Here is an 18,164-nt window from a genome sequence, read left to right on the forward strand (position 1 = left end):
GCATGTGTTAGATTTCCAGTTATCCATTTGCTGAGCCAAGCACGGCAACTGCAGGGGGTGGCCCAGGCTGGCAGATACACAGCACAAATGCCACCATTTCCCTTTCTCTTGCTCAGGGCATGGCTGGTTTATCTGGTTGCACGGGACCCGAAGGATACATATGGGTGGTTGGTCAGGCCCACTGACAACGAGGAATCAAGGACTGTTGCCAGAAGGGAGGGCATGTGGGAAAAGGCTGAGGACACATGCAGAGCAGTCTCGGCTTTGGCAGTGCAATGCTGGCCTGGAGGCCAAGTTATTACAACATCTGTGTTCATGGTTTTCTCAGGTGGGGAGGTAACCTGTCCTGGAAAATTCCCAAAGGAACAGAGGCAGCATAGCAAGAGTACAGCATTTTGGAGCCAAATGGATGTGAATCTTGGGTCCTTTTCTATGGTATGATAGGCTATTGGTTCTTTCCTTCCAAGGCTATTGGAAAGATCAGGTATGTACATACACATTTAGGACAATGCCATAAAAACACTTAGCAACTGGTACCCGCTGACCTTACAAAAGGATCTGCTGAGCCCTTTCTGTGCTTGTCCAGAACGTGTTCTGCAGGTGATGGTGTACTTATTTCAAAGCTGTGCTTTCTCCTGAAAATCTACACCCTGCAGTCTCTGGAGGGGGTACTTTGTGTTCCCACTTGCTTTCAAGGCCTGAGGAAAGTGCCTGGTTACGGCCAAGGCTGTGGACCTTTTTCCCATGTTCCCAGGGGCAAGGGGATCCCACCAGCCTGCTTAAAGGTACAAAGCACTCAACCCACCTTTTAAAAAACAGGTTTTTCATTTATTACAAAAATAATGCAGTTTTGGAGGACAAATTGGAAAAAAAAAATCTGAAATTGTCACAGTTGTATGATTCATAAACAGTATTTTAGTGAATTTGTTTCTAGGCTTTTTCCTTAGGATACACATGTTTAGATGTTTACATGTTATAGATAGGTATTTTTACAAAATTGGGATCACACCATATCATATAAATTGCTTTGAAATATGCTTTTCCCACTTTATTATGTAGTAGAAATTTTCCTGTTAATATTTTTTGAAAACATGGCTTTCTTGGTTTTTAACACCCGCAGCCTATAAGACTGTGTTCACAACTAAAAAGTAGGTCCCAAATCCCTTCTTGGAGTGCTGCTGCAGGCTTTTGGGACTGTGACATCACGGCCAGCCACATCCGAGGGCTGAGGTGCTGTCAAAGAGGAAACTCCAGCAGCCACGGGACCAACCCTGGGGCCACAACCTGAAGGAGTCAGTGCACTGGCAAAACCCAGCCCTGTTTGAGGTGCTGGGGCTGAGGCAATGCATGTGCAGACCAGGAAGCTACCTCAGACACCCTTGGGTACACTTCCGAAGGACCAGAGCCTTCCCAAGTAACAGGTTTGGTAGTATGCTGTGAGGAGCTGATCAGGTAGCCAGGCCACTGCTCCCCAGGCTCTGGGGCACCTCCTGTCTGGCAGGGAAGAACCCTGTTTCCTTAGGTCTCCCCAAAGGGTCCAGGCCAACTATAGGGACTATGTGTCTCCCTGAGGGCCTTGGGCCCCCTGCCATAGGCCGAGGCTAGAGCCCAATAAATCTCCCAGGACCCCACTTAACTAGGAGGAGGCAGGCTGAGCTTCCTATCCTGCTCTACCATGTTCTGGGACTTTGTAGCCATGTCACTCAGGCCTTGGTTTACCTCTGCTGTGGGTTCTGCTGTGGATACAGGGATAACACCTGCAGATGGTCCGTAGCACACTGGGAGGGGCACTGGCACCCAGTGGGTGCTACCAAGGAACAAGAGAAAGCAACAAGGTCATCATAGGAGTCAGTCCCCTCTTGGGAGGTGGCTGTGCTATACCCTTTTATACACATCCTTTCCTGGTGGCTGACCTGTGATGGCCATAGTTTGCCCTCAGAGTGGGGGCCTGTGCTTCGAGGGAAGGTCTCTTTTGGGAGCTCTGTAGGGTCAAGGGTAACCATGTGGTACATCCTAGCCACAAGGAAGACAGAAACCCCCAGTAGGAGCTCAGCCAACATCCCTCACAGGAGCTATCCTGGGGTCACCAGAGCCAGGAGGCACCAGGCTTGTCCAGATCTTAACATCAAAAAGCCCAGCCCCATGGATTCTGAATGGTCCTAGCAACCCAACCAGAGAGGTGCCTAGTGGCCACAGGGCTCGTCTCTGCTCAGGCCTTCAGCAGGTGAGGGATGCTTGAAAGCCACCTGGCTGAGCACGGAGAGAGAAGCTTGAGCTCCAAGCAGTGGCTGCATTAGGAGGACCAGACTGTGAGCTGAGCATGGGGTGGGACCATTTGTTTAAGCCATCAGCAAACTTTCTGCAAAGGTTCATGTCATAAATATTTTAGGCTTTGAGGCTGTGTTGGTTAGTTTTGCGTGTCAACCTGGCTGGGCCACCACGGCCAGTTTTTGGTCAAACACCAGTCCAGATGCTGCTGTGAAGGTACTTTTCAGATGTGATTAACATTTAAAGCAACAGGCTGGAAGTAGAGCACATTACTCTCCAAAATGTGGGTGGGCCTCATCCAATCAGTCGAAGGCCTTTAAGAGAGAAAAGACTGAGCTTGCCAGAGGGAGGAAGAATTCTGCCTCTAGACAGCCCTTCAGACTTGACCTGCAACATCAACTCTTCCCTGGGTCCCAGCCTGCTTGCCTGCCTGGCAGAGTTCTGACTTGCAAGCTCCACGATCACGGAGCCAAGTCCTTAAAATAAATCTCTCTCTCTCTATATATACACATGTCCACACACATCCTATTGGTTCTGTTTCTCTGGAGAGCTTTAACATGGGGACCATATAGTATCTGTCACCAACTACTCAGCTCTGTCACTGTGATAAGGAAGCAGCCATAGAGAATATGTAAACAGATGGATGTGGCTGTGTTCCAATAACTTTATTCACAAAAAAGGCAGCAGGTTGGTTAGACCCAGGTAGCTGGGTGACAGCTTGTCTCCGGACAAATAAGCATAGTACGTGGCACACAGAAGGCATTTTGAGTTATAAAATATTGTGTGAAAAATTCTGTAGAATGGGAGCACCTGGCTGGCTCAGTCAGTACAGCATGTGGCTCCTGACCTCTGGGTTGTGAGTTCAAGCCCTACGCTGGGCACAGAGCTTACTTAATATCTGTAGAGTGAATATGAAGAAATAAACACATGAATCGCTGAGAGTTGTAACTACGCTTGCTGCCTACAAGACTAGCCAGCATGAGTTTAGGAGCACAGGCAGCAGAAGACAAATTTCTCCACTATCTTTGATTTCCACCGTCCTGACAATGATCTGACAAGGGAACCTGGCTTGAGGATCTATTACTTGGCATCTCAGGGAACTATCCAAGGGAGTAGAGAAAAGCTATACCCCATCCCTTTGCCAGCCTAATTCAGCAGGACAGCTTAGCCACAGACATAATCTCTGACAACTGCTAGGAACTAGCTGGACTCGGCAGTTCAGGAACTAGGATTTATTTTACTAGAAGAAACGTCCAGGAGCCACACTGGCGGGCCAAGGAGAAGCCGTGGCAGCAAAGGCCGGAAAAGACCACGCACAGCCTGTCCACAGTGGGGAAGGCGGCCCCTATGCTGGCTCCCAGGCCCACGGCCACGCCTGGGAAAGAGCAAGAGGGAGCCCAGGCCGTACCTGCAGAAGAGTTGCTCCGAGCTGAGTCCAAGAAGGGCCACGACACAAACCCCTGCTTGCCACAAAGGGGACAGACACCCTCAGGTGCTGGTTCCCAGGCTGACAGCTCCTGGATATGCAGGGGCAGTGCCGAGACTTTGTGGACTCACACGTACTCCCCACAGTCGGCAATGATTACCTTCTGCTTTGGCTTCCCATCCTTGCTGCCCTGGGCCTTTGTGGGGACAGAAAAGGGGGAGAAACACGGGAGGGTGGAGAGTAAGGACTGGCTTAGGGATACCCTCCCCATCTGCCCACCCCTGCCTGAGCAGAAGCAGCCCTCCCTGGGAGCAGCCGTGGCCCCTCTCCAGCTCTCCCGCAGGGCTATGCACCCAGGGCCCGGGGAAGCCACCCACCTCAATCTGCCGCAAGACATCCAGGCCTTCTGTGACCTCCCCGAACACCACGTGCTTGCCATCCAGCCAATCCGTCTTGTCACACGTCAGGAAGAACTGGGAGCCGTTGGTGTTTGGGCCGGAGTTGGCCATGGAGAGCAGGCCTGGGGGAGAGAGAACAAGCACGTGAGCTCCTTCTCCCCTGGCTCCTGGCCGTCGGAGAGATGTCTGTAGATGGCGCAGTGTAAATGCTGCCGGGAGGTGGCACGAGCTGGCTACTGGCAAGATGGATGCTCTTGGCATCGTGGGAAGGGTGGTTTCAGTAAAGGTGGGGCTAGAAGTCTGGCTGAAGGGGCAGAGAGAGAACAAAAGGCAGGGAGTCTACACAACTTTTTCAAGAAGTTTTACTCAAGGGGATTGAGAGGCATGGAAGATAGCTAACAGGGACACAAGTCAAAGGAGTTTTTTAAAACACAGATACCATATGCTTTTACACAGATGGGCTGATCCAGCGGGGCAGAGGGTGTGGGTTACACAAGGCAGCAGAGGGACAACCACAGAAGCCAGGTTCCCAGGTAGGGGAGCAAGGATGGGGTCTGGACCACAGCTCGTGCCCTGCCCTGAGGGAAGGCAGAGCGGGCCCGTGTCAGGAGACGCAGGAGGTCATGCTTGGAGGGTGACATGGAGGTTTCGGGAGCGAAGGGAGGAACCGTCACCTCTGACTGGGACTGAGCATTAGTAACTAGGGGACTCTAGTAATGCTGCCAAGGACCCCTGAGGAAGTGTGGTCGTAAGTTTCAAGATGACCATTCAGTATAGTAGTTTTTCTCCAGTTGCTGGAGGACCAACCACTAAGAGAGAGAGGAACACCTAACAGAGACGGGGCAGCCAGGCTCAGGGACTAAGAGAGCTCACATGGCAGACCCCAGGGAGGATGGGCAGTGTATGAATGGAAGCCGCTTCCCTGACACCAGCCAGGCCACATGCAGGTGCTGGATCATCGACCAGTTCGCCTGCAGACCTGAGCCCTCCGCCCGAACCACAGCCCGCTGCTCCATCCACAAAGCCACTGGCCTGGCCCCACACGCCACCACGCCCCGATCGGGTCCCACCTGGTCCCGTGTGTTTGAGGATAAAGTTCTCATCATCGAATTTCTTCCCGTAGATGGACTTGCCCCCAGTGCCATTGTGGTTCGTGAAATCACCGCCCTGGCACATGAACTGGGGGATGATGCGGTGAAAGCTACTTCCCTTAAAGCCAAAGCCCTTCTCATGGGTGCACAGGCATCGGAAATTCTCTGGTGGGGAGAAAGGAAAGGATGCTGAGGTTAAAAACTAGAGCAGTTCCTCAGGCTTTGGGCACACCTCGCCTTGCATTCCACGTGAGACGCAGAAGTGAGTGACCGAAGCCAAGAATGAAATGCAGGTGGCCATAGAGCCCTATAGACAGTCCCAGCTGAGCTGCTTTGACCACATGAAGATGTGCTTTGTGATGGGCTGTGCAGTGGGCATGGTGGCCGGGGAGCTCCGCGCCACCTTCTCCTGTCTCAGGATTGGAATGCGGGGTCAGGAGCTGGTGGGCGGCATTGGGAAAACCATGATGCTGAGCATGGGGCCTGCTTAAGATTCTCTGTCTTCTCTCTGTCTGCCCCTCTCCCCTGCTTGCACGTTCTCTCTCTCAAAAAAAGAAAAATAAACAAAACAGATGAACACAGGGGAAGGGGAAAAAAAAGAGTGAGGCAAACCCTAAGCGATGAATCCCTAAGTTCTCCTGAAACTAATATTATATGTTAATTAACTAGAATTTAAATAAAAATTTGAAACATTCAAAAAAAAGGAAAAAAAAAAAAAAAAAAAGGAAAGCTGGATCTTAAGTCAGAAGAGCCAAGAAGCAACTCGCTTTATGTTGCAGAAATGCCAAAAGCTCAGGTACAGGGTAAAGGTGGTTCTGAAAACAGGAAAGCTGGCTGAAAGCCTGTTTAAGAAAGTAGCTAACCACTTCCTCCCCAGTAGCTGGCTGGAGGTCTACTCTCTCTGGTAGGTTAAGGCAGAGGGTCTCTGGACTGGCTATACTACATGTAGCCGAGAGCAGAGGTACTGTGATGACAAATGGAGATTAAGTGAAAGTTTACATACTGCCCCCGTCTCTCCCAACCAAGATGGCAAACAGCTGGATGTAAGAGCCTCTAGCAGGAGACTAGACTCTTCTCAGAGGACTCTGTGCTGTCAAAGAGAACAGAAGTCAGGGAACAAACATCCAGGGTCTGACAGAGAAAGACCCCAACCGACTCATCCCACAGGTGGAAAGCCTCAGCCGGCATGCCTTACTGATGCCTAGGAAGTTTCCGGGCAGATTGTTAGGGCCCCATTCTTAAAGATGAGGAAGGCATCTAACGTGAAAAGCAAAGACCAAAACAAACAGACCAAAAAGAAAGCAACACATAACAACTCAGGAAAAAGGGACTTGAAACATAAGCCACAGGAAGACAAAACTTTAGTAATATCCCCAGAAAGATGAATTATCACCTCTGTGAAATAAGCACAGAACGCCATTAAAAAAAAAAAAAAAAAAAAAAAGACACTTAGGAAGGTTCCTGAAGGAGAGAAGAGAGAAATCAGAGGGGACAAAAGTGAAGAAGTAATTGAAAGAAATTTCCCCAACCAGAGGATAAAACACTGTCCTGTGGGTGTGGTACACAGGAGAAACATCTCTCTAAAGACATCCATACCAGTCCCTGGAACCTGAGAACGTGATATAGCAACAGAGCCTTTGCAGATGTGATTAGGGTTATGGATGGACCTCGAGTGGGGAAAGCAGCCCCAATTATCCAGAGGGGCCTAACAGAATCATGAACCTGTAACAGGGGAACCTTTCCTGGCTAAGAGATTCAAAATGTGAGAGGGACTGGATCACCACTGTTGGCTCTGAAGATGGAGGAAGGGAAGTGGCGAGCTTTCAGAAACTGGGAATAGCTTTCAGTTGACAGCAGCAAGGATGGGATACCTCAGTCCTACACATGCAGGAAACTGAATTCTGCTGACCTGAATGCCCCTGGAAACATACTCCTGTAGGGCTTCCAGTAAGGGAGTGACCTGGCCTCCAGATGGGAGATAATAAATTTGTGTTGCTGAAAGCCACTAAGTTTGTGGTAATCAGTGACAAAAGCAATAGAAAACTAATATAGTAGGTCCCCCACTGAACATCTAGCATGATGGATGTAAGATCTATCCAAAGGCACATGGTTTTAGAACACAGCACAGACACCCTAAGGGCCTCTAGGCCAGGGCTATCTAACAGCTCTTAAGCACTTGGCTAGTGTAGGGGCACTCGGGTGGCTCAGTCGGTTAAGCATCTGACTTTGGCTCAGGTCATGATCTCTCGTTTTATGAGTTCGAGCCCCGTGTTGGGCTCTGTGCTGAAAGCTCAGAACCTGGAGCCTGCTTTGGATTCTGTGTCTCCACTCTCTCTGCTCCTCCCTCGCTCATACTCTGTCTCTCTTTCTCAAAAACAAATAAACATTAAAAAAACAATTAAAAAAAAAAAAAGCACTTGGAGGGCACCTGGGTGGCTCAGTTGGTTAAGCGTCCGACTTCAGCTCAGATCTCACGGTTTGTGGGTTCAAGCCCTGCGTCAGGCTCTGTGCTGACAGCCTGGAGCCTGCTTCTGATTCTGTGTCTCCCTCTCTCTCTGCCCACCTCCTCAGCTGACACTGTCTCCCTCTCTCTCAGAAATAAACAAATATTAAAAAAATATTAACAAATATTTAAAAAAAATTAACAAATATTAAAACAAATATTAAAAAAAAGAAAGGGAAAAGAAAAGCACTTGACTAGTGTAACTGAGGAAATTAATTTTAATCTTATTTAATTTAAACAGTGACATGTGCCTAGTGGCTACTGTATTGGAAAGCTCAGCACTAGAGAGAAAGAAAGGGCTTTATATAAAGGACCAAGAATCAGAATGACCTTAGACTCCTCTAGAATTCTGTACCCTATCAGTCAAGTGAGAAGGTACTTATGTTTAGATTTCAGTCTCAAAAAACTTACCTCCCAAGCTCTTTCCTGCAGATGCTACAGAAGCATGTCTTCTACTAAAATGAGGGAATACACCAAAAAAGAAGACAGCAGAGAACACAGGAGACCCCGTGACACTAGCTGTGCAGCAGGCTGGGAAAGCAATGGTCCAGGCTAAAGAGAGTTAGAAGGCTCTAAGGAGGACTTCTACAGGAGAGGGAAACCGACAGAATATCTGGTGTGTGTGAACATGAGAGATTTACGCAGGCAGCAGAATTTGGGAGAGCATCAGGAATAAATGCATAGACTGAGCTTGCATGAAAACAAGACAATTACAGATCCCAGGAAAACAAAATGCTGTGTGTGAATGGCAATTACTATAGTATGATGTTAAATAGTTAAAATAACCTCCAACTAGGGGCGCCTGGGTGGCGCAGTCGGTTAAGCGTCCGACTTCAGCCAGGTCACGATCTCGCGGTCCGTGAGTTCGAGCCCCGCGTCGGGCTCTGGGCTGATGGCTCAGAGCCTGGAGCCTGTTTCCGATTCTGTGTCTCCCTCTCTCTCTGCCCCTCCCCCGTTCATGCTCTGTCTCTCTCTGTCCCAAAAATAAATAAAAAACGTTGAAAAAAAAATAACCTCCAACTTAACCAAGCTTATGGCAACTAGATATGTCAGGAAGATAACGGGGCAGGGAAAGGGATTTAAAAAGCTGATTCCTTATCTCCTGAAGTGGAAGAGCCAACAGATGTCTAAAATGAAAAAACCAGGGAGCAGAAATATAAATCTCTCATCTACTGGGGCACCTGGGTAGCTCAGCCGGGTAAGCGTCCGACTTCGGCTCAGGTCATGATCTCCAGTCCGTGAGTTCAAGCCCTGCGTCGGGCTCTGTGCGGACATCTCAGAGCCTGGAGCCTGCTTCAGATTCTGTCTCCCTCTCCTCTCTCTGCCCCTCCCCTGCTCACGCTTTCTCTGTCTCAAAAATAAATAAAAACATTAAAAAAAAAAAAATCTCTCATTTACTAATACAAAAAACCAAAAGAACCAGCTAAGAGTTGAAACTGGCTGCCTCTGGGGAGCAGCAGATGTTGGGGGGAGGGGGGGCGGAGAGGTGCCCAGGGCAGGGGCACAGTACCAGGGGAGTGAGGTTTTTCATGACAAACTTTGTGAAACTGACGCCTACATAATGAAACTAGATATAAAAAAAGAATAAATAGAAGTCAATATTTACACGAGAAACTCAAGAAACTGTTCGTTAACAGTAGTTAGTTCTGGAGAGTAAAACTGGATGTGGAGAGAGGGAAAAAGATTTAAGTTTTCAACTTACTGACTTCAGTATTGTTGCAGTATGTGTGTATGGTACTTGTTTTTTGTTTTGTTTTGAGCATGGATACATGTTTACTTGTGTTAAAAACAAAATAAAACAAAACAAAACAATTATTGTTAAAAAATAGTAAACCAGCACCTATAAAGCTTCAAAAGTGCTTGCTTCGACTCTTTTGTTCCTAGATCCCAGGATCTGAGATGCCTCAAGTCAACTCAGGTCAGAGACAGTGTCAAGGGCACAAGAACTGTGGCAGTGAGGACCTTGGGAAGGCCACTGCTCAGCCACTGGCATCCTGCCCGAAGTCCCACTCACCTGCCGTCATGGGGACAACGTCTGAACGCAGGAGCATCTGGATGCGACCGGCTGGCTTGTTCCCAATCTTGATGTCCATGTACACCTGAGGATTTGATCGGGCCTTTTTCGCAGCAGGCTCTCCCTGGGTGCAGGAGAAATCATTAAGTTGGGGAGAACTCTAACCCCCAAGTAGGAGAGCAAGTATTCTGAATATGCACCAAGAACCCAACAGCTGCGAGCGGGCTGCAGCAAGATGCTGGCAGGGAAGGCCCTGGGCCGTGAAAGGGAAGGCCACGGCCGCAGCCCCCGGCCGGACACCCAGTGACAGGACACCTCAGCACCAGCTAACCTGAGCCCCACCCCGCAGGCTCATTACCTTATCACACTTACCCTCAGACACGCCAGCTCGCTTCACCCTGCCCTGTGGTCACAGAACACTTTTTTGGCCCACAGAAGGTAGCTCTCAACACGTTCAAACCCACCTCACTCCAATTAAATAAGACGCCACCTCCTCCCTTCTATGCTCAGTCCTGCGCACCCACAGGCTGGCTACAACGGAAGCCGGGAGGGCAGCCCTCTGGTGTGCTCAGAAGACAATGGGGGAGGCAGGGGCCTTGATTTACACTCCAAGGAGACAAGGCTAAGAAGAGGATAAGGAGACATTTGCTGGGGTCACATGTGTTCCAAAGAGAAAAGTCAAGCAGTACGCTGAGGTCGCCCGCTGGCACTGAGGATACTATTACTATTACTTGCCACTAGCAACAACAGCGGCAAACGTTCACACAGCACTTGCCAAGTACGGGGTACTATTCTCTGAAGGATACATATACTAGCTCATCAAGTCTTTACAACCACCCTAAAGATCAATCAGTACTGCTATTTATCCCCATTTTAGAGGTGGGGAAACTGAGGTACAATGAAGTTCAGTAACTTGCCCAAGGTCAGAGAAGTGGTTAAATGGTGAAGCCGGAATTCAGGCCTAAATCATCCCACCCCACCCCACCCCCGATCCCGCGCTCTTAACCACATTCACCCACCTCACTTTTTAATTAATAAGATACTTAATACAAGGCCCCTACACTCACAGAATTACTGCCTAGAAAGGGACAGGCAAGAAACACCGGAGTAGCCTGCACAAAAGCAAAGACGTACAGCGAAACAGAGACTGGTTTTCCTGAGCTTGAAGTGGGGACCGGAGCGGGAGAGTGGAAGGGAGACAGATGGTGAGGTGGGAGGACAGGAACTGGGGAGCACACCCCAACTTTCTTCCTCGGGACAGGCAATGGGAGCCACTAAAGAATTCTTAGCAGGAATCAGGGGCTCAGTCTGTGCTTTATTTATTGATTTTTTATAATTTTTTTTTAATGTTTATTTATTTCTTGAGAGGCAGAGCATGAGCGGGGGAGCGGCAGAGAGGGAGTCACAGATTCCGACTCAGTCTGTGCTTTAAACAGGTCATTCCGTCTGTCTCAATGAAGGACTAGAGAGAGGTCAGCAGCCAGAAGACTAGTTAGGGAGCTTCTGCAATTATCTGCACAAGGAGAGGCTAACTGGGGCAATGGGATAAACCAAGGAGGGGGACTCAGGAAAGTCTGAGAACACTTGGCAGCATTTGATGATGTGCTGGCCGTTCTAAAGAGGGGGGGTCTAAGGTTACTCCTTGGACTGTGAAGGCCATGTGTGTTCTGCTTTGCAACCAAATTTCTGGCTTGGGTCGGTGTGTGTGTGGCTGGATGGTGGCAAATTGACAAGATGGAGAGCAAGATTAGAGAGAGGAGGGCACTCGTGCTGGGCAACTCTAAGCTGCCTGTGAGACTTGCAGCCGAAAGATCTGAAAGCTGGACACTAGAAACAGAGGCCAGGAAAGGTAACAGCATGGGAGAGGCTGCAAAAAAAATCAGTGACTGCTGGGGTGCCTGGGGGGCTCAGTCAGTTAAGCGTCTGACTTTAGCTCAGGTCATGATCTCGTGATCTATGAGTTCGAGCCCTGCGTTGGGCTTTGCGTTGACAGCTGAGAGCCTGGAGCCTGCTTCGGATTCTGTGTCTCCCCCTCTCTCTGCTCCTCCCCGGCTTGTGCTCTGTCTCTCTCTCTCTCTTTCAAAAAATAAACATTAAAAACAAAAAATTTCAACCAAGGAGAGGAGGGGAGATGGAGAGAGGGAGACAGACACCATGAGCCAAGAATGAAATCCAGAGAACAACAGTCACAAGGAAGAAAGGGGAAGCCCGGGGAGCCAGCCAGGGAGGGATGCTCAGAGTCAGGAGGGAGTGCTGGCAGGCTCCTCCTGGGAAGGGAGAGCCTCGAACCTGTGTACAGACTGAGGGAAGGTGGCACCACTCTGGCCTGCCTCCTCTGAATCAGGGCAGCGACAGGGAGACAGTGAGCCTCTGTAAAGCACTTCAGTGAAGGAGGGACTGGGCAGGAGGGGTGAAGAGGACCACTCGTTCACTTTCCTCACCTCAGGCTTCCTCCTCGTCAGTAGACAATCCCAACACGGGACTAGGCAGACCAGAGCAGCTCATTATGACACAGGGCACAAGGCTAAAAGAACTAGAGCCTCTCACTCACTCACTCAATACCACCTTCATCACAACACTAAGAGTCTGCTTTTCATTCTCTCTGCTTTTGTGTATATATTTGCAAATTTCCATAAAAACTTAAAAAAAAAAAGTTTTCTATAGAAGCGCACGCCTTTGCTCTCACCTCCTGGGTCTCCACTTTGGGAGGCTCTGACCCTTCTTCCTCTTTATTCTCTTCGAGAGTCTTCCCAGAGAACTTCTTCAACCAGTCATCATCTGACCACACTGAAAGGAGAAGAATCGAACAAATGCTAAGAAATTCAAGCTAACGGCCAGCTGCTCACTAGCTGTTTTGGTCGGCAAAGTGGAACATACTCCATGGCCCTCGGAGCCAGACACTTCTGCCGAGGAACTCCCAAGGGTAAGGAAAGTTCCCAACGGGAATGTCCGCCCTGAAGTCCAGCTTGTACGAAGCTAAGTAAAAAAAAAACGACATCAAGAATTAAGTAAAAAAAAACCATCAAGGGTGAAGGCACAGCCTTGCCAGTTCCAGCCTTGATGAGCGAAGTGCCAAGAAACTGGGGAAGAGAAGAGATCGGGCAGGGTTTCTCTTATAATACAGACAATCACTCTGAGAAGCTCAAACTCTTTTCATTCCCCACAAAGGCGGCACATGCCCTTTGCCAACGTGAACCATCCTCTACTATCCATCTGGAGCGGCATTCAGTGCCTACTTCCAAGCAAACAGGAATAAAAATGTGACTAAGGCTACACTGGAGGATGTGATGTGGAATCTGTGGTTGTCCCCGCTCACCTGGTCTGGAAGAGCCTTCCTTGATCCTCATTGGTTTTGCCAAATTGACACGAATTGTCCGTCCAAAGAGCTCAGATTCATTCTGAAAAGATCGAAAATCCAGCTGCTTAAACTCTTGTCAGGTTAAAAGAGAGTCAGACAGCTTTGCATTTGCTTCTAATACATCTGAGACATGCTCATGCTTTATTCTCCCTGAATCCCTGACCGCTAACAACAAGCTGCGTGCCTACCACACAGCAGCCCAGGGGCTGCAATTCCCACCCCCCCCCCCCACCCCGGGGGTGCTCCTGAAAGTAACTCCAGAATGCTCTGGAATTACACGGGTAATTGCAGTTTCCAGGTACTTGGGTTCACCTTCAAAAGTCAAGATCTGCTTTGAAATGGTGAGAAATGATCTCTGAGGGCTAAGGAATATGTTCTGTGAATGGGTATCAGAACAGGAGTAAAGGAGAACTTTATCATCCAAAGATAACTAGTACTGGGAAAGGTCACTTATCATAAATCCATTTAGAGCAGTGAAGACAAATTCAGAGTAAAAAGAGAAGGGGGGTAAAAAAAAAAAAAAAAAAAAAAAAAGGACCAGGACTTTGTTGTGGTGAAACTAAAAGTAAGGGAAATAAATTTCTTATAAATTTCAGGTTTAACTATGTACTAATTTGTAGAGCAAAGACGTAACGGGTGCTGATGAGTTTGTAGTGGTTTTCCAACAAAATTCTGTCAACAGTATATGACATTATTGCACGTCACATCTGATATGAAAATCACAAAGACGCCACAAATACTCTAGAGATCCATCATTATTCCCAAAGTCTTCTCCAGGGTATTCAAATCTTCCACAGCAGTAACACACCCTGCCATTACCCTTACTGAACTTCTCTTCTTACTTGTCACTGGTCCGATGTTTCATGAAATTCTGCCTCTCTTGCAAAACGTGTGATTTCACCGTGCAACCAACTTACATAGTGTTTGCGATTATCCTAGACATGGGGCAGTCAGTGAGAGACTGGCCAATAGGGATGATTAGAATTTATATCACTGGTAAATGGGGAAGGCCGTTTGAGTAAGGACCAATCTTACAAGTGATCAGTTCACAGCGAATATTTGCACACGATGACAATTTTTACTTCCCCGTGCAACCCTGTAACTCTGGAGGTTAGGCAAACCAATCTAGGCATAAGGACTCTCTGTACCACCAAAAAGCAACTTCAGTTAGGAATGAAGATTCTCAGCCATACCATGTTGTCAATAGCTGCCGCGGCATCCTGCCGAGAAAAGACAAGGTACAAGTTTAACTTCTATGGTGTCTAAACGCATACTTGGCAGCAGAAAAACAAAATTAAAACAAAATAGCAAAAAGTCACATCTTATACCTCCTGCCTTGGTTGTATGTGTGTCTAACAAAGAGCACTTCAGCAATTTGCCATCTAGAGGAAGACCTAAGAAATGATCACCAGTGTGGCCAGGCAGGAATGCTCAGTGAGCAGGGCTGCAGGAGCTGTGCAGAGCAAGAAGGGCAGGTCTGTGTTGTTAACTCTCTAAATGTTATTAACGGATGGGAAGCTTTCCATTAAGCAGCACTTCGTGTCTCTATGGAAGCCTCAGCAAGAGGCCTAGACACCTAACCAAATGGAGACTGGTTCCCTTTGTAACCAGTAACAACATTAACACAAAACAAAGACTAATAAACAGAAGTAACACAGAATTTTCTCACCTCTGCCAACTCAAATTCAACAAAAGCAAATCCTCGGTGCTTTTCTGAAAGGAAAAAAAAAAGGGAAAACAAAAACAAGTAATTAGCACTGGGGGCAATGGGAAGAAATATGGTCACAAGGACAGGGAAGTCAATCACATGCCATATCCCGACATTGGAAATTCTACCCAATCACTATTTTGTAAGAAAGAATCTCCTTCTTTGATTCTTCCCGGTTTGAACAATATTTCCAGTAATATTGAACTCTGTCTTTTAGAAAACATGGCTAAAGAATGAACTGTACTTTTAATCTTTAAGGCATTCAATTCTTACCAAAGCCAAATTAAAGCCTTAACCTCTGCATACAAGGCAAGTAGAAAAATTAAGTTACTTAACTTATCAATTATTGGTCCCAAATACACATTTTGAGCATCAACTGTGCATAAAGCATGAATCTTAAAACCTGGATTAGCATGCTCACTCTTTACCCTCAGAAAAATGTTGACCTAACTTAAAAGGCCAAGCACAACAGTGCTAACTTAATTAAACCAACTAACTTTAGAGAACCACTATAACCTTACAGGTATACCTGGTTTTATTACACTTTGCTTTGTTGTGTCTCATAGATACAATCTTTTACAAACTGAGAAGGGAACCCTGCACCAAGCAATTCTGTCAGCACCAGTTTCCCAACAGTATTTGCTCATTTTGTGTCTGTGTCGCATTTTGGTAATTCTCACAGTATTTCAAGCTTTTTTGTCATTATTATATTTGTTATAGTGATCTGTGATTAGTGATTACAACTCTCTGAAAGTTCATGTGATGGCTAGCATTTTTCAGCAATAAAGTATGTTTTAATTAAGGTGGTACATTGCTTTTTTAGACATGTTATTGCACACTTAATAACTATAGTATAGATTAATGTAACTTTTATATGGAAAAGCAAAAAATTAACTTGACGCATCTTATTGCGATACTGGTTTGATTGTAGTGGTCTGGAACCAAACCTGCAATATCTCCAAAGTATGCCCATATTGATTTTTACAGATAAAGATCCCAGACCCAGAGTGTTTAAAGACCTTGCTAATAATGGTGCAGGGTCGATGACTGATCTAGGCCTAAAACTCCAATCTTAAAAAAGACAAGAAAGGGAAAGTAGAAAAACTGCACTGTACCTGTGATAGCAATTGAAGGAAAACTCCCCCAGGTAAGCAGGGGCCAAAGTCCCTCAGTTGGGGCTGAGCTTCCCTGGTGCCCTGATTAACAGTACAGCTGCCAAGAAAGGAGCAGAGGTCCAGCAGGTAGTTTGAAAGAAGTCTGATCTCCCTGTAGCTCAAAATCTATCTTCCTACTGGGCTACTGAAAATTTTGTTATCTCACACTCAACAGATGGGACTCTGCAAGTTATGTTACAGCTTACAACCAAGATCACTCTCATGCTGCCCTACTGAGGCACCCTCTTGAACTTTTCTACATATCAACCATATTTAGAATTTTTTCCTCTTAGTATTCTGAACATGAAAGACATGAAAAGGACTCACCTGTTTCATAATCCAGGGGAATCTGAATATCTGTGATGTCTCCAAATGGGATAAAAGCAGCATGAAGAACTTTGTCGTCCACTTCCTCTGCCAGCCCACCTGCAAAGAAGCCAAGTGCCTTCTGAACCACTGTCTTCCATTCTCTTGAGAAGTCCCTGCAGCCCAGTTAGCATGCGACAGCCAAGGAGAGGGGTTGTTCCATCCAGTCCTTTGGGTACCTCCCTTCTCATTTGCTCCCTCATCCATCCTTAAGGAAACACACCTCTTGACCCTTCTCACAGACGCCCACCTTAGCGCCAGGATTACTGCAATAGCTTCTTAACTGCCCTCCCTCTCCTCCACACAGCCAACTGGAGCGATCCTGGATCATGCAGATTTTAACCCATTACTTCACCGCTTAAACTCCTTCAAAGATTTCCCACTGTCCTCAGGATAAAATACAAACTCCTTAGCAGCGTACACAAAAGGCTCTTGATAACCTGAGCCCCGCCAACTTTCCCTTTGCTTACTCAATTCCCTGGGTTTCTCCCAAGATGACCCCTTTGTCCCACGTATAAGTCTCTTTCACATCTTCGGGGTTTTGCTCTTGCTGCTCCCTTTCGGTAAACACAACTGACCCTACTTGGGCTACAAAGCGCTCATCAAACTTTGCTACTGAGGTTATTCTCACTGCTACCGGTTAGTCAGGGAACCCCTTCCTTTAGGGCAGGGGCCGGGACTGAGCCAGAGCTGCAGTGAGTGTCTATAAAATGAATGAGCGCGAGGATCTGGAGCCCCATAATATCCCTCTACCAATCCTCCGGGTCCAGTGGGTGAAGGGGTTCCTGTTAGAGCTCAGCCGTCCCGGAAGGGAGCGGGAAAGACTGTTACGTCTCGGGCTAACTCCCTGAAGCAAAGCAGTACCGCCATCGATCCCGCCTAGACAGCTGCTCGCTGCCCTCCGCGTTCGTAGATGCGTCCTGCCCTACGCCAGGACCCACTCCCTGCGGGTTCGCCCCGATTCCACCTAACTCCGGGCCTGCTCACCCACGTACAGCACACGCTTGGTGGTGGCCATCTTGCTCCCGCGCGCACCCACCGGAAGCCGGAGTTCAGCCCGCCCCCTTCCGCAAGGCCCCGCCCCTCCGGGCCCGCCCCCGCCTCTAGGCGCTCACAGACCTCGCCGGGGCGGTGGGAGGTGCCCTGCCGTGAGTGAGCTGCAGCGCCCCGGCGCGGTAGGTGTTCGGTACTGGGGCAAACCGAGCTCGGCGGAATCTTCCGGCTCCGCGAATAAAAAACCGCCAGTAAACGATGGGCTACCCTCGCCTGCGTGCTCTTGGACAACCTGCTACAGACACGAGAGAAACCCATTTTTAAAAAATCTTTGTTTGGGGGCGCCTGGGCGGCTCAGTCGGTTGAGCGTCCGACTTCGGCTCAGGTCATGATCTCATGGTCTGTGAGTTCGAGCCCCGCGTCGGGCTCTGTGCTGACAGCTCAGAGCCTGGAGACTGCTTCAGATTCTGTGTCTCCCTCTCTCTCTGACCCTCCCCCGTTCATGCTCTGTCTCTCTCTGTCTCAAAAATAAATAATAAAACATTAAAAAAATTTTTTTTAATCTTTGTTTAATATTTATTTATTTGTTTATTTATTTATTGAGAGAGAGAGAGAGAGAGAGAGAGAGAATCCCAAGCAGGCTCCCTGCCACAAGCACAGAGTCCACAGTTGGGGGCGGGGGGCTCTCAGGGCTGGAACTCACTAACGGTGAGATCATGACCTGAGCCGAAGTCCACTGCTTAACCGATTGAGCCACCCAGGTGCCCCAGAGTTGGTGGCTTTTTACCTCCACTCCATCCTCCAGCTTTTTCCTAGGGTGATCTTTCTTCAAAATAAATCTAAACTCTCCAGAGCTCCTTCTTAAACCCTGCTGCCGATAGTTAA

At 48.0% G+C, this 18,164-nt stretch overlaps 1 protein-coding gene across 2 annotated transcripts; it reads right to left on the reverse strand.

The window, feature by feature from the left end:
• Nucleotides 1-806: 806 nt before the first annotated feature.
• PPIE (peptidylprolyl isomerase E) lies at nt 807-17,322 on the reverse strand. 2 transcript variants are annotated; one of them, XM_047872280.1, is made up of 10 exons: nt 17,274-17,322; nt 16,248-16,346; nt 14,728-14,771; nt 14,252-14,278; nt 13,017-13,098; nt 12,387-12,487; nt 9,701-9,824; nt 5,163-5,348; nt 4,072-4,214; nt 807-3,890 (listed from the first exon to the last, which is right to left on the reverse strand). In XM_047872280.1, exons 1-10 carry the CDS (start codon nt 17,302-17,304, stop codon nt 3,822-3,824), a joined length of 906 nt encoding a protein of 301 aa, XP_047728236.1. In that variant the 5' UTR covers nt 17,305-17,322; the 3' UTR covers nt 807-3,821. The 2 variants fall into 2 exon arrangements, with proteins under 2 accessions (XP_047728236.1, XP_047728237.1); XM_047872281.1 differs by having other exon boundaries at nt 17,282-17,320.
• Nucleotides 17,323-18,164: the final 842 nt, after the last annotated feature.

This window comes from Prionailurus viverrinus, chromosome C1 (genome assembly GCF_022837055.1).
Source record: "Prionailurus viverrinus isolate Anna chromosome C1, UM_Priviv_1.0, whole genome shotgun sequence".
Classification (NCBI taxonomy): Eukaryota; Metazoa; Chordata; class Mammalia; order Carnivora; family Felidae; genus Prionailurus; species Prionailurus viverrinus.